The sequence below is a fragment of the Nylanderia fulva genome, unplaced genomic scaffold (assembly GCF_048542155.1).
Source record: "Nylanderia fulva isolate GAGA-0341 unplaced genomic scaffold, ASM4854215v1 Scaffold340, whole genome shotgun sequence".
NCBI classification, from domain to species: domain Eukaryota; kingdom Metazoa; phylum Arthropoda; class Insecta; order Hymenoptera; family Formicidae; genus Nylanderia; species Nylanderia fulva.
Window position 1 is genome coordinate 46034 of NW_028190412.1, and position 16082 is coordinate 62115.

Below are 16082 nucleotides of genomic sequence, written 5' to 3' on the forward strand. Positions count from 1 at the left end.
ATTGTACGCGGACAACGAACTGTCGTACAAACACTGTACATAGTATGCGATGCTGAACACTTGATGGTGTTGATGATTTTTGGCATCTTCGGTCTTTGCCAAAACACACTCGAGGTCGGCGTACACTACAAACGGCAGCCGCTCCTTCCTCGTGTAGTTGTCGAAGCTGAGCCACTTGTCATTCTCGCTCGGCAACCGAATAGCGCAGTCGTTCAGTTTCCCGCAATCTTCCATATGCGCCTGCAATTTATCCACCGCTCCGAAATAATGTAGGCATCTGTAAAAAATTTAATGAAAATTTAATTAAAAATATAATTTACGTGTAATAAATAAATATATATATATATATATATACTTACCGATCGCATATAAATTTTTTACATTTTTTTTTGCTCAGTTGTGAGCCCACGAGACGAGACAGATTTTTTATGCATGTGAAATGCCCCACTCCGTGTTCGTCCTCCACGTACAGCAGATTGACGTGCCTGTCCTTTTTTTCCGAAAGACGCAACGGGACGATGTTCTCGTTTTCGATGTTGTACACGTTTACGGAGATGTCGTTTGCAAGTTCGAATTTTTTAATTTGATTCACAGTCACTGGAAACTCAATGTTTTGGAGATTCAGCACTGTTGTGTAATGCGGATAAGAGGATTCTCGTTCCATATGTCTTTCAGCGGGGTACAGAGCGGCCACCACCGACCATGCGAAACACGCATTGTCCGCTGATTGCACATTAACCACCGCTCTCTTTGCCATAATTTTTTGCGGTAATTTGACATGACATCCCGCGCGCATTGGATTGTACTTATTTACATTCACTGTCAAATCTATTATCCGCGACAATGCCCAACCGCTATCGCGTTCCTGGAACTCTTCTAGCGATGCTAGCGTGGGCTCGATTACGCGGCGCTCGTACCACTCGCGTACATCGGACGTGCGAAAGAGTTCAAAGTTTCTCGTGTTAATACTTTTATTGGCGCGCTTGTCACCGGACACAAATTCACCGTTGAAAACAGTGTTCACTTTTACACTGATGTGTCTCTGCAGCACATTCTCCATGTTCTCGACTACAATGTCTGCGGCATTTTCCAAAAACTGACGCGGTTCGATGTGGTCTGCGTTAATTACCGCGCCGGTCAGTATACGGCTATCGAACGCCGTATCGATTTCGCGCCAAACGAGTCTTTGCGCGTTATTGCCGCCGCCACTGAATCCGCCGCCACTAGGCATGGATTCACCGACATACCGTCTCTGCAAGCGCACCTTTGCACCCTCGAGTCGCGCTATTCTCGCCACCAGAGATTGTCTATGTCCAATCGAGAGACGTGGACGCTTGGCACGGCTGCGTTCTTCCAGCTCTTCGATAAATTCTTCGCACTCTTGCAGCCATCCGAAATATTCGCCCAAGTTAGCAACTTGGCGGGAACGCTCCAACAGGTCGCGCTCAACGTTCTCCATTTTTGTAAAAAATTCACTTTTTTCACACTTATTACAAAAAAAAACTTCTTTGCACACTAAACTTTTTTTCTTGCACCTCGAATGAAGCGTGCGCTCGCCAGTGGTACTATGGCCCGGCAGCTGCATCGGTCCTCATTATATATCCCGATCATCCCTTTGTTCGTGGGGATGGTGATGCAATTGTTAATTCGCGAGAAATATTTGTGTGATATCTTCAGAGAAAATTTAGATATCGCTGATAATTCTTAGAAATACATAGATAAATTTCACCCCGTCGGATCGACACGCCGGATCGGATTAACATGTCGCAACCTGTACGGATCAACCCGCTTGATTGTCGGCAAACCTTTTGTTCTTAGTAATTCGCAGAATTATCTTATCAAATTTAGATATCCGATTGTCGGCGCTCTGCCTAAAAAACGGCGGCAGCCATTCGCAGAATTTTTATCTTATTAAATTTAGATGAAGAAACGCAACCCCCTTGATTGTCGGCGCTCAGCCTAAAAAACGGCGGCAGCCATTCGCAGAATTTTTATCTTATCTTGGATTTTCGGAGAAAATTTATGAAAACTTTGATACCGCTCAAGCTTATCTTTGATACCTTACAAAGACGCCGCTTATCTTGGATTCGAAAACTTAGCTTATCTTATCTTGGATTTTCGGAGAAAATTTATGAAAACTTTGATACCGCTCAAAGACGCCGCTTATCTTATCTTATCTTGTTTATGAACATATCAAGTAACATGATCCCCTTATCTTATCTTGTTTATAAATATATCAGGTAACATGATCCCCTTATCAGGTAACATGATCCCCTTATCAGGTTATCTGATATGTTTATAAACAAAAGATAAGCTTATCTACTGATAAGACCCCCTCCCCCCGCGTGACGTCACCCCCCTCGCCACCGATTCCCCCCGCCCCTCACCCCCCCTCATTGCCCCCGGGTTAGAACCCCCCTAGTATCCCTACTAATATGGATTATTATTCGGAGTATTATAACGGATTACAAAACGGTGGAACTCGCGGCGGTGGAATTCCACGAGTTTTGGTCGGTTCACCCTATCAACAAGGTCATGGAATAGGTAGTTTTCTCGGAGGAATGTTCAGACGCGTATTGCCTTATTTAACTAGAGGATTAGGGGCAGTGGGTAAAGAAGCTTTGCGCGCCGGGGTTAATATAATCGAGGATGTTGAAAATAAAATGCCGTTAAAGGTAGCTGTCAAGCATCGTTTTGAACAATCGCGTGACAATCTTAAGAGAAAAGCTAGGAAAAAAATAAGTAGTCTAATGAAAGGTAGGGGATATAAATCGGATGAAAAAATTCATGTAGCGCAGTTTCCTTTCGGCAGGCTTAAGACTCACGTCGCTAAATCCTCGGTAACCGCATCGCGTAAACGTCGTAAGACAAATAAGAAAAAAAGTTTATCGAAAATCAAGTCGCGTGGGAAAAAAAGAACAAATACCAAAAAAACTAAAAATAATACGAGGAAAAATCGCTCAACTGTAAAAAGACTCAAGTTGTCCGCGAAACGGCGTAAAGCTAATAGCGGTAAAAAGCGTACAGTATACGATATATTTTCATAATCGCCATTATTCTAAATACGCTTGTTCGTGACAATAACGTTGGTAGAGCAGGCGGTGAAAGAATGCTATGCAGACGATACGAATGCTATGCAGACGATACGCTCGTGATGGTCGGGGGGAGTAACTGGGAGGAATGCATAGCGCGGGCCAACATAGCGGTGGCAAGAGTCATCAGGGCCATAAAGGCCCTGGGACTCAGGGTGGCGCCCCACAAAACAGAAGCAGTATTCTTCCATAACAGAAGACACGGGGCGCCACCCAGAAGTAGGATATGGGTGGAGAACGCCTCCATTGAGGTGGGGACCCACATAAAATATTTGGGTCTCTACCTGGACAGCCGGTGGACCTTCGGCGAACACTTTCGCCGGTTGGTCTCGAGAGTAGAAAGGGCGGCCATGTCTCTGTGCCGCCTTCTCCCAAACCTGAGTGGACCGGACGAGGGTGTTCGTCGTTTATACGCGGGTACGGTGCACTCCATGCTTATGTACGGTGCCCCTGTATGGGTGGAGAAGTTGTGCGCCACTCGCAAAATAAGAGACTCGGTAAACCGAGTCCAGAGGCGAGTGGCGGGCAGAGTCTGCAGGGGTTACCGTACGGTAAGCGGAGTCGCCGTGGGGGTCCTCTCTGGAGTGCCCCCAGCTGATCTGTTGGCTCGCATGTACGCCGAAGTGTACCGGCGTATATGCGGGCTGAGGGCGGCGGGAGAGGTCGTCACGGACCGTACCCGTGAGATATTGAGGGTCCACTATAAACGAGTCCTCATCGAAAGATGGAAGGGCAGACTCCAAGATACGAGTCTGCCTGGAAGGAGGACCGTTGAGGCTGTCCTGCCCTGTCTGGACGAATGGTTAGGCAGGGCACATGGAGGCGTTACGTACAGAATGACCCAGGTGCTCACCGGACACGGCTGTTTCGGTGAGTACCTGGGCCGAATACAGAAGGAGAAAACAGGCAAATACCACCACTGCAGTCACCCAAGGGATGACGCTCAGCACACCCTTGCGGACTGTCCCGCATGGGTGGGCGAAAGGGCCGACCTGGTGGCTGCAGTGGGGCGGGACCTAAACCTGAGAATGGTAGTGTCGGCGATAGTGGGGTCCAAGGACAGGTGGAAGGCGTTCTCCTCCTTTTGTGAAACGGTGCTTTCACAGAAGGAGGAGGCGGAGAGGGAAAGGGAGAGGGCTGGGAGAAACAACTCTCGGTCCTCGGAGGATGAAGTGGAGGAGTCGGAAGATGGAGGCGGGCCTCCTCCTTCCCTGGCATTGGCGGGCCTGCCCGTTTGTGGTGCCGGGGATCGGGGGGGGCGCGCCCCCGGCGGAGGAGAGGAGGAGGGAGATACGGAGGGGGGAGGTGTGCCCCTTTCCCCTCCCCCGCTGCCGACGGGCGTGCCCGTCGGCGGTGGTGGGGATCGGGGGGGGGTACAACCTCCGAAGAAGAGGAGTGGAAGCAAAGGGCGGGGCTGGGCTTTCCCTTTCCGCGCTGTCGACGAGCTTGCTCGTTTGTGGCGGTGCGGATCGGAGGGGATCCACCCCCAACAACATACCTGCGTCAAACTTCGACGCAGGATGAGATTCCCGGGGGGGGGCCGGGGACAATTAGGTCCCTAATGCCCCCCCCCCTGGAGCCTCACGAGAGCCGGGCGTGCGGGCGTGACCCCCACTCTGGGGGGGGCTTCCGCGCGTCCGGCAAGGTAAACCTTCTCGGCTGCGGCCGATTCCCAACTCCCAAGGGAGCGGAGGGAGTCGCAGCCGGGGGGGCCGAAAGGGGGCCACGTGTCCCCGCCGAGCAGGCTCCGCCTGCCCGGTCGGGGCACCTGGGTTTCCCTCTGTGAGGACGTGACGTGTGGGGTCCTCTCACCGGGAGCCACGAGGCACCGGTGGGAGGGCAACGCCGTCCACGGAGGGGGTTTCTCTCCTTCAGAGAGGGACCCCCGGGCGAGGGCTTCCAGGGTGAATGCCGAATCCCCACTCCCTTCGGGAGGGGGAGAGAGCACCACTCTGGAGGCGGGGGGTGGCGGCTCGAGCGGGACACCCGAACCGTGACCCCGCCCCCCAAACTCTTTGGGAGGGCGCGACGTGGGGTTGATACCGCCCTGCGTCGCCTTCCGCGACACTCTCCCAAGGAGGGATAAGGCGGGGGGGCGGCGAGACGGCATGGGATCCCAGCATCCTCGCCGTCCCCCACAAACGCCCGAGAAGGTATCCGCAGTGGGTTTAGTGAGGTATGTCTTGAGCCCCCTGACCGATCCATTCGTAAATCGGCCAAGGGGAGCAAGAAGTCCCACATAACCATCCGCTCTCTTCCCGGAGAGCGGTGAGTAGGTATACTAGGGGGGTTCTAACTCATGGACAATGAGGGGGGGGGGGGGGGTTCGGGGCGGAAGGGAATCGGGGGCGAGGGGGGTGACGTCACGCGGGGGAGGGGGTCTTATCAGTAGATAAGCTTATCTTTTGTTTATAAACATATCAGATAACCTGATAAGGGGATCATGTTACCTGATAAGGGGATCATGTTACCTGATAAGGGGATCATGTTACCTGATATATTTATAAACAAGATAAGATAAGGGGATCATGTTACCTGATATGTTCATAAACAAGATAAGATAAGATAAGCGGCGTCTTTGTAAGGTATCAAAGTTTTCATAAATTTTCTCCGAAAATCCAAGATAAGATAAAAATTCTGCAAATGGCTGCCGCATTTTGGATCCCGAGCGCCGACATTCAGATATCTATTACTTAGGGGGTTGCGTTTCTTCATCTAAATTTGATAAGATAAAAATTCTGCGAATGGCTGCCGCATTTTGGATCCCGAGCGCCGACAATTGGATATCTAAATTTTCTCCAAAGATAAGATAAGATAATTCTGCGAATTATTAAGAACAAAAGGTTTGCCGACAATCAAGCGAGTTGATCCGTACAGGTTGCGACATGTTAATCCGATCCGACGTGTCGATCCGACGGGGTGAAATGGCGGCCTTATCTATGTATTTCTAAGAATTATCAGCGATATCTAAATTTTCTCTGAAGATAAGATATCACACAAATATTTCTCGCAAATTAACAATTGCATCATCATCTCCACGAACAAAGGGATGATCGGGATATATAATGAGGACCGATGCAGCTGCCGGGCCATAGTACCACTGGCGAGTGCACGCTCTCTTCATTCAAAATGTTTGTAATACTATCAAGTGCTTCCGACATTCTCAGTTTAAGTGCCGAACAGTTACAATATATTCCGAAGATTGTTTTACTGCAAAAGTGTGGATATTTCGTAGAGCATTTGTGGGACAAGCTTCCGGAGCATATCAAGACGGATCCGGAGGTTCAGACATATCGTCGCTGCCTCGAACACTACAATCGGCCGTGGATGCGAACGCATATTGACGGTCCAGCACCGATGATCAGGGATTGCAGCGAATGTCAGCGAAAATAGGCTGAGGTTAAAAGTGCGAATAACGACGCCGCATCGAAAATAATTGAGAGCGCACCGCAAAATCATGCAGAGTGTCATGAGAAGGGGTGTTATAAGACTAGACTGCCGAGAGATGGTATAGACATCTCGAGGTATGCTGTCACAATGAAAAAAAAGATAACCCGTTTTGTAATAAACGTGAAGCGGCGACTTCAATTGTACAATATGTACGAAATCGCGAACTTGGTGTGCGAAAACCGCATACAAGACGTGTAGCCCAGTTCCTGGAAACGCATAAAGACATTGTAAGAGTGGCTGGTGATTTATCTAAATGCACCAGAACGTCTAAGCGACACAAGCGAGTCGCATGTTATCAACGTCGATACAAAAATTGTGTCGATTATTTCACTGTGGACAACTATGATTTTGGCTACATGGACATGCCTTCACCATCGGTGTCATGCAAAACACAATCATCCGAAAATGATTCTGACCAAGAAATGGAGGAGGAGTCAGATAGGAGAAAACCGTCATCATCATCATCGCCAGATTTCTTGTCGGCAGCCTATTTATCTTTTCTGTGATAAAATAGGTGTACAACATATGTGATATCAACGTGTAGAGAGAGTAGATATGTCTTCGCGGAAGGTGTAAACATGTCGATAGACAACTACTCAGCAGCCGCTATTTTTGTTTCGTCGGAGATCATCTTTCGGAGATAATTGCATCATTGCATGAACAAAGGGATGACCGGGATATATAATGAGGACCAATGTCACTGCCGGGTCATAGTACGGTGACCACTGGCGATCATAGAAGTAGTGAGTGAGTGAATTGTTTTTGTGATAAAAAATGGAGAAAGACAAAGAAGTAGTGATCTCCGACGATGAAGAGATGGAGGTGGTCGTCGTCCCGGATGACGAGATGGAAGTCATAACCATCTCCGACGACGACAGCGACAGTGATGGTGCGATGTACGACCCTGTGTACGACAGGGAGGTGAACAACGTCCTGGATGGCATTGAGGAGATGGACGTTGATATCGTACCCATTGATGAAGACGGCGATGACGATGACGATGACGATGACGATGACGATGACGATGACGATGAAGATGAAGGATGACGATGACGATGGGTACGATACTGACAACGCTGTCTGGGAGTCGTGCAGGTCCCGCATGTATGGCATACGCGCCACTGCATCCCTCGACGAGACAGCGAGGGTATGCACTGTGGCGTCGTATGTCATGGCATTCGTCGCACCATGAGGGATGATCAGGATCTGCTTTCGCTGTTTCGTGAGAAACAGGGGCAGATTCCTAAGCATCACAACCATCGAGGGACACACTACATCGCGGTACATAAATGTACCCAAACTGCGTTGCGAAAAAAAATTGCCGGGAAAGACTATACGTGTTCTACCTGGCCAACGCTTGTCCCACATGTCAAGGACGTGAGTATATATATAATATGTCAAAAAATATATAAAATATTAAATTATTATATTTCTATGCACAGATGTCGAGTCTGATGACAGCGATGGGTGATGCGACCCCTTCTCTCACTGTCCCGTCAGGGCTGTAAGTATATTAAAATACCAAAAAAAAATCTATAAAATTTATTATTATTTTTCTATGTGTAGATGCCACTACCTCGAGCCACCACATCTCTCTCTCTCTCTCTCTCGCTGCTCACTCGCCGTCACCGTATTTATTTTATATTTTATATTTTATATTTTTTATATTTTTTATATTTTTATATTTTTATATTTTTATATTTTTTTATATTTTATATTGTATATTTTTATATTTTTATATTTTTTTATTTTACATATATTATTTTTTATTTTTTATTTACACACACAGTAGAGAGGGTTTGGAGTCGTTAAATACCGCGGAAGTGACGAACCGCGGGGTCCTCATCTCTACTGCAACACATGTACAAGTACACATACGCATACACACATGCACATACTCTGACATATAAGGTGTAAATCCGACCGGCAACCTCCACGTGGTACACCTCGGGTAATGCCAATGCCGGCGGTAATATATTAAATAAGAATAAAAAATATTAATAATATAATAAAATTTTATTAATTTAAAAAATGTTTCCTTTCTTCTTTCCTTATAGAAAAAATATGTATAAAGAATAATGTATAAAATTATGTAAAAACTAATATAAAAAATATGAATAAAAAAATAATGAATAAAATATGTTTTTTATTAAAATAAAAAAATGTTTCCCCTCCTCTCCTTCACATCCCTCGCCACAACATCTCTCGCCGCAACATCTCTCGCCGCAACATCTCTCGCCGCCGCATCTCTCGCCGCCGCATCTCTCGCCGCAGGCCCGAGCCGCCGACTCTTTCGCCGCAGGCCCGAGCCGCCGCATCACTCGCCGCCCGAGCCGCCGAATCTCTCGTTCACCGTCGCCTCTCTCTCTTGCTCTGACTGCGCGCTATCTCCTTCTCTCTCGAATGTGTGCATCTCTCTTACTCTCGCGCGCTGCGTCTTCTCTCTCGAAATGCGTGCTGAATCCAGGCTTGGATCTCTCTCTTATTATCACGCTGCATCAAATGCGTGCTGAATCCAAGCTTGGATCTCTCTCTCTCTCAAAAATATCAATTTTTTCTCGCTGAATGCAATGTCCTTGACACAATAATTATATCTCGCAAAGTATGTAACGGGTGGCGCGCAAATAAAGTACACCATGATATATACATATAAGTATTTATTTGTCTTATATTTAATACATAATTATATATATAGTTTTATTACATATTAAAAACTAAAGCCACCAGCTCGCAATCGACAAGTTGGTGCATGTTGAAGGCATTGCTAGCGCGTATCGCATTCGACAATTCTCTCGCATTCGTTACAGTGGATGCAATATTGGAGAATTGAGTATATTTGATATCAACCGTTGCGACGAGCCTCGTCAATCGATCGTACATTATTTCGATACATGAATCGAGCTCGAACATACGATGTAACGTCGATTCGACCATCATCATGCGCACGTCCGCTGATTCGAGACTTATGAGCTTGGTGCCGTTTATCTTGTGAAATCGCACTGTTAGCGGCCCGACACTTATGCAATTATACACATCGTTGTTGGAGGAGGAATCATTGTTCAGGTAATTGTGAATAGCGTGGCGTTGCTCGTAGAGTCCTTTCCACGTTTCAAGAGATAGTAATAGCTGTTTTCCCCGATGATCTCCTATGGCGATCTCCACATAACTCGGCGGATCCACTCTGATGCCGATTTCGAGGAATTTGAATTCCGTTGCCGTCAATGCGTATCGTCTTCCAAGTATGCGAACCGCACGAGGCTCCAGCGAAACGCTGTAAAAATTAGATAAAAAAAGATAAAATAAAATTAAAAATATAAAATATATAAAAGATACAAAAAAGTTATACTTACACGTCGCATTTCTTCTCGCACGTTTCTTCATGTCTCGGCATGTAGTAATTCATGCTGCTGCTTCTTTGAACCGAGGGTATTAAAAAATGAACCGTCAGTTAAAACGGTCGACGAAAGACTGATTGTATAATAAGGTACTAATAATCGAGTAACGGTCATTTTTAAAATATTAGGAGAGGGGGATTCTTAGCTGGAGGGAAAGAACAAAGAGAAATATTTAAAATATTAGGAGAGGGGGATTCTTAGAAATATATCTGGAGGAAAAGACAAATTATTAAAAGTAGTGGGGGTAAAAGAAATTCTTAGAAATATATCTGAAGGGAAAAACAAATTATTAAAACTAGTGGGGGTAAAAGAAATTCTTAGAAATACGATTGCGTGAGAAATTTTTAAAAGTAGTGGGGGTAAAAAGAATTCTTAAAAATATCTGGTTAGGAAAAATAACAAAGAGAATAGTATGTAAATAATATGTTTATTCAAAAAACGGATGATCGTCGCGATTAGCCGACCACCAATTGAATAATTTAAATACATTTTGTAACGCGCAATTTTTTACATGTTTATTACATCGTAGAGTATATGTGGGATCTAATTTATTTAATGCAGGCACATCTTCATATATGGCATCCAAGGTCTCAATCATGAAACCGCTGTTCGCATCGTCCACTATTTCGGCAAGCCACTCTCGCTTTTCGAGTCCTTTTACATACACGAGAGAGGACTCTTCCTCCTCGTCTTGTTCATTTATGCCATTGAGAGCTGCCGTGATCAAGCGCTGAGTCATGCAGTATGAAACATTTCCATCCTCCCATTGCAAGCTGTGATGATGCTGAGTTATCCATGAAGCCTGGCGCCTTTCCGACTTTATAAGCATGCTCCACGGCACAGGGCATGCGAAGAATTAGTGCGACATGATATATCCTCTTCTCAGGATTGCCGCTTCCTTTACGATAAATTGCTTGTTTAGGATAAATCCTTGCAGGTCGACAAACGTTGGTGCGGACATGATCTCTTCGATGTGAGTCAGTCGAGAGGTATTACTTCACTAACATCAGACATCTCGCATCATCATGATTATGTATCCTCCTCCTCCTCCCCTCTCTCACGCGCGTAGTTGTGTAAACATTTTTAGGTGATTTTGCGCACAACGTTGGTCAACGGGTTGTACTGGATCACGCAATCGTGCATGATGAGAGACAATGTGCTGTGGTATTATTAGGCACGTTTTCCTTACACTCAAATTCCAATCTCACATCCACCGTTGCGCTCTTGACCGATTTGTTTTGTCGAGAACAATCGATAATCACAAACGGACCGTTTTGTAAAAACCGTGTGATGGTGAGGCTCGGCTCGAGATACTCGTATCCGTAATAATTTTTGCAGAAACGCGCATACGTGTCATACAGAATCGACCATCTGTTTCTATCGAAATCCAGATTCATATCGTCGTACGGATAACATTCCGAGTTCAGATAGAGTTTCACGTTGGTTAATTTACAATCGTCTAATCGACTCGTATCCTCGGACATGACATTGTTACGCCCTGTCTGCAGAGCCAAAATTACATATCGCGGCTTCTCCAGTTGAGTCGCGGTCTTAATGGCCCACGAATGCTTGGTCGTACGCTGCAATAGCGGAAATTCGTATAGATCCCACGAGCGGAAACCCATGCTGAGGTAACGTCCGCTTTCCAGAGAGCGCGCAGCATCGACAGCTTCTTAATCTCGCTCAACAACACGTGTGGCATTCGCCATTGTATCTTGAATATGTTGATCACAGGCTCCAGTGCAGAATCTCCATACAGACAATTATTGTCGTTGCGCGCTCGTATTAGGATCAACTCATGACGCGCATTAATAACAACGCGTTTGAAATCCTCGCAAAATCCCAGCAACATGTGCAGCGGTACGCAAAAATTAAAGTATCCATTCACAGTAGTCGGGCTATCCCAGCCTGCATTTCGCATAATCACGCTTCTATCGGATAACATTGTCACATAGTTTTTCAGCAGACTTGTTATTCCCACATTCCTGTTGCGATCAATCTCCACGCCATCGAGCTCGTAGCAAATTTCGTCAAACATGAATGCGACGCAATTATTTCCCAGCATCACATTGGATCCCTCAACTGGATGAGTTATCCGCAGTTCACCCTCGATGTAGAGGAAACTCTCATACGGCAACGTATATAAATCCAATCCTGTTGTTGTATGGGTATTCTTATCTCGTCGCTGTATCCAAATGTTGTGTTGGCAAACGGGTTGTATGTGTGAGTCTCAATCTTGACGATGCGATCGTCAAAGACTGGCTCTTCCTCAATGTTGAGAATCTCAGTCATTGTTCAGATGGCGCGCACCGCAAATCCCAAAGATTGTAAAAATGCAACGTTTGACGAGGTGAGTCTCTTCTTCGTAGTTGATTTGATATTAGCGAATGATGTTGCTGCTGGCCTGATTGTGTTCTTCGTGTCTTTATTCAACACGAGCATCCCGTCGCACGAGGGTGGCCCGCCGTCGAACGTGCAATCTAATTGTTATCTCTTCACCTCGAAAATCGAGCAATCGTCCCTCCTGGTCAGTAATGCGTAACACTAAATCAGTAATGCTCCGTACGAAGACCGGCAGGTAAATGATCTGCGCAGGCGTTTCCGATATCTTATATCCTGGTGGTACCCTCGGTGAAAATTCGTGTAGAGTTTATCGTTGCTGTATGCACCCGCGGTCACGTTACACTCTATGCGGATAATGTTCACGTTGATAATATTAATCGCCATGTTCGATTTGTGCCATTTTCGCGGTTGCAGTATACGATTCGAGAATCCCAGCAGCGATCCAATGTTGTTGGGCATGCTAAAATTTATTCTGTAGGCACACTTGATCTCGCTTCTCATCGTATTGTAATTAGCGCGGAGCACGATTGGATAATCTTCATCGTCGACACCTTTATCGCTAACAGCATTATGTTTTCGGGAAAGTGCGCGTTTCAAAAATTCATGTATCGCTTGCAGCTCGTACGATCCCTCGGGAAACGTAATTTCCGCATTGTCTTTGCCGTAGTAAAATTTATTATTCGAGAAATTCACATTCGATATAGTGTGATAAGTTTCAAAATCCGTCAGACCGAGCTCGTAGTCCGCGTCGCTCAAATCTATGGGCGGAAAGTAGGTCGCCGCGAGGACGCTACTCTTCCCAGCAATGTTAGTGTTAGCGACATGTTGACAAAACTGAGTTAAATAACGCAATGTCAGTCTTTAAATTCGCTGCAAGTTGAACTAAAATTCAATCTCTCGGAGAAACTGCAAGCACAATTGTCCACAGATACTCTGATCATACGTTTGATAAGAGGTGTAATTGTATTCCAATTTCGGCACGTTTAAATATCGCACCAATTCCTCGGGTGGTCGGAGATTGCCAAAACTGTCGAAATAGATTGCGCGATTTCCCCTTTTTGCATACGCCACCCAATGGGACCGTCTGTGCTGTCCAGATTGACGATACCGCTCTCATTTTCTCGCGCGCCATTTATCGGTAAATTATTGCGCATAAATACACCTTTAAAATATAGAATGTGCATACGTTTTGCAAGTTGTAGCAATTGCATTTATAGTTACACCTTGCGGCATTTTTAACGTTTTTTTGACGTTTTTTTTTCCTCGCTCCTTGTCCATATTTGTAAGGGGCGAGATACAGTCCCCGCGGCCTTCCATGGCGCGATTGTGGCGTAGTATCTCTTGCAACTGACGTTGCGCGGCTTTAATGTCGTTTACCGCTTTTGCTACGCCAGCCGCTCCGCCGACCAGGGATCCGAGCGCGCCCAGCATTGGTAAAATCGGCAAAAATCCGCCTCGTTTCGCTGCCGAAAGTACCCTCCTCTTCTTCGTTTTCAAGCCCATGCCGAGCTTCGTCTTGGCCTTCATTGCTGTCCAGACAACTGCGGCCGCGGCTCTTTCACCGAGACTCGAGTCTTTCGCGACGATGCGAGTTTTCGCTTTCTCGGCGAGTACCTTATCCGCCGCGTGTCTCTCGGCGAGTTCGATGCTCCGAGAGTACGCTATATCGTGTTCACTGCACGCCGCGTCCAATGGGTTGACGCCTTGATCACCTCTAGCCAATCGCTTTTCCAAACGAGTTCCCGTTCCGCAAAATTGATAGCCGGGAATATGAAGCTTGACCGGAAGTGCGTTTATCGCACGTAATACACCTGTGCCTATTTTCGTTGACATCCGTTGTAATCTCTAGACATTACTGAGCAAAGCGCGAGTCCGCGCAGCTATAAATAGGCGGACGTTGGAGGTCAAATCGGGAGTGAGAAAATAAAATTCGTGCGACAACTTCTGACGATACGAGTGATGAATTACGACGACAGAGTACGCTGCAGCGTGAACGAAGGTGTGCGCAAACACGGTACGATGCTACCGACAACTATACGCGCGATCGTTTGCGGCCCCTCAAACTGCGGTAAAACCAACGTGTTGATAAGCCTGCTGGAAAGTCCGCACGGTGTGCGTTTCGAGAACGTGTACGTGTACTCAAAATCGCTGCAACAGCCGAAATATCGCTATTTGGAAGATTTATTGACGCCGATTGACGAAATCGGCTACTTTACATTCTCCAATAACAGTGACGTCATTCCACCGAGCGAGGCATGTCCAAATTCAATTTTTGTCTTTGATGACGTGGCATGCGACAAGCAGAGAGTACTTCTCAATGGGGCGCCACTCGAACATCGACTGCTTCTATCTCTGTCAGACATACGCGAGAATACCAAAACATCTTATACGCGACAACGCGAACCTGCTAATCCTATTTAAACAGGACGCCACCAATTTGAAGCACGTGTACAACGATCACGTAAATACCGACATGTCGTATGAGGATTTTGGGGAGTTATGTCGTACATGTTGGCAATAAAAGTATGGATTTCTAGTGATATTGTCTATCATCTTTGTCGGACAGCTCGCTTACGAACGGGCGATACAGAAAAGGATTTAACGAGTTCGCGATACCGCGGAGCCATTAGTCGTCGACAGCACTCTCTAGAGTTTAGGATGGCTGATAATATTCGCGAGCGTGAATAGGTTGCCATGGAGATTGCGAAGACGGCCGAATCGATCCGCAAGAAACACCGCGCTCTGAAGACCGGAAAGATCGATGATGATATCGCCGTCAAGACTCACTTTAAACCTATTATCGAGCTGCTACAAAAGATTGTCGACAACGCGACGATTTCGGTGAAAAACGAGCCTAACACCGACGACGACGACGATGACGGTGTGAAGATCAAGACACGGTATGAGGGGGAGACACCAAAAAAGAGAAAACATAAAACTATCAAACGATATAAAGAGGAGGAGGCATTGAAAAAGAGAAAATATGATATTTCGAAGCCATTGGACGCTTCACTGCCGACAACATCTACACCGATAAGCGCACAACCTGTGATACCCAAAGCACTCGTAGACGAAAAAGTTTTCGAAACCACGCGTAACCCGCCCGAAATATCCCTTCGACACTGGTTAAGATCGTCGGAAGATCGACAAATGATGCGAAAGGATTGGGGGCCATTAGGACAAAAGTACATGGACGCTCTCCTCGGTGCTGATGAGAAGAAAGAAATTGATAATGTATACGGAGTCTACTTCGGCGAGAATGAAATGCGGCTCGGCAGCAAGCGATTCGCGATTGACAAAGATGACAATATAAAGGCGACACGCGGTACATTGGAACGCCCGGATTGTACGAGTTGATCTTCAAGAAAAGACCCGATTACCGGGATGACAATTTGCAAAAATACAAACACCTATTATTGACGACAAACGTGCATAAACGCAATTTTGATGCACAAGGTCGTGTGAAGGGTAGCAAGGGGGACAAGTACAAATATATAATCGCACCGTTGACGCGGGTGGAGAGCTCAAAATCTGGCACTGGAATGCCTCGCGCTATGACGCTAACCGACAATAAGATTGATTACGTGCACTGGGACGACCCTAACGAGCTAGTGGATCGCCTACGATTGCTCGACGCTTCGCGCCAAGCTGGCAACAACGCGCATGACAACGAGATCCTGTCGATCATCGAGGAAATGCGGGAAGCGGGCATTATTATAAATTAAACAAGGGTTCCGACAATCTATTCAGTCCATCGCGTGACACTCTACAAAGCATTGCAAAAAAAATGTCTATCAATAAG

General features: G+C 46.4%; 1 protein-coding gene across 1 annotated transcript; it reads right to left on the minus strand.

Moving 5' to 3' along the window:
- Positions 1–355: 355 nt before the first annotated feature.
- On the minus strand, positions 356–1466 carry LOC146722256 (uncharacterized). The gene has a single exon (XM_085485142.1). The coding sequence runs from the start codon at positions 1457–1459 to the stop codon at positions 356–358; it is 1104 nt and encodes a 367-aa protein (XP_085341268.1). The 5' UTR covers positions 1460–1466.
- Between the last annotated feature and the right edge of the window lie 14616 nt (positions 1467–16082).

Excerpts from the sequence above, each read along its gene's own strand:
- LOC146722256 (XM_085485142.1), bottom strand. The coding sequence starts at position 1,459 with ATGGAGAACGTTGAGCGCGACCTGTTGGAGCGTTCCCGCCAAGTTGCT.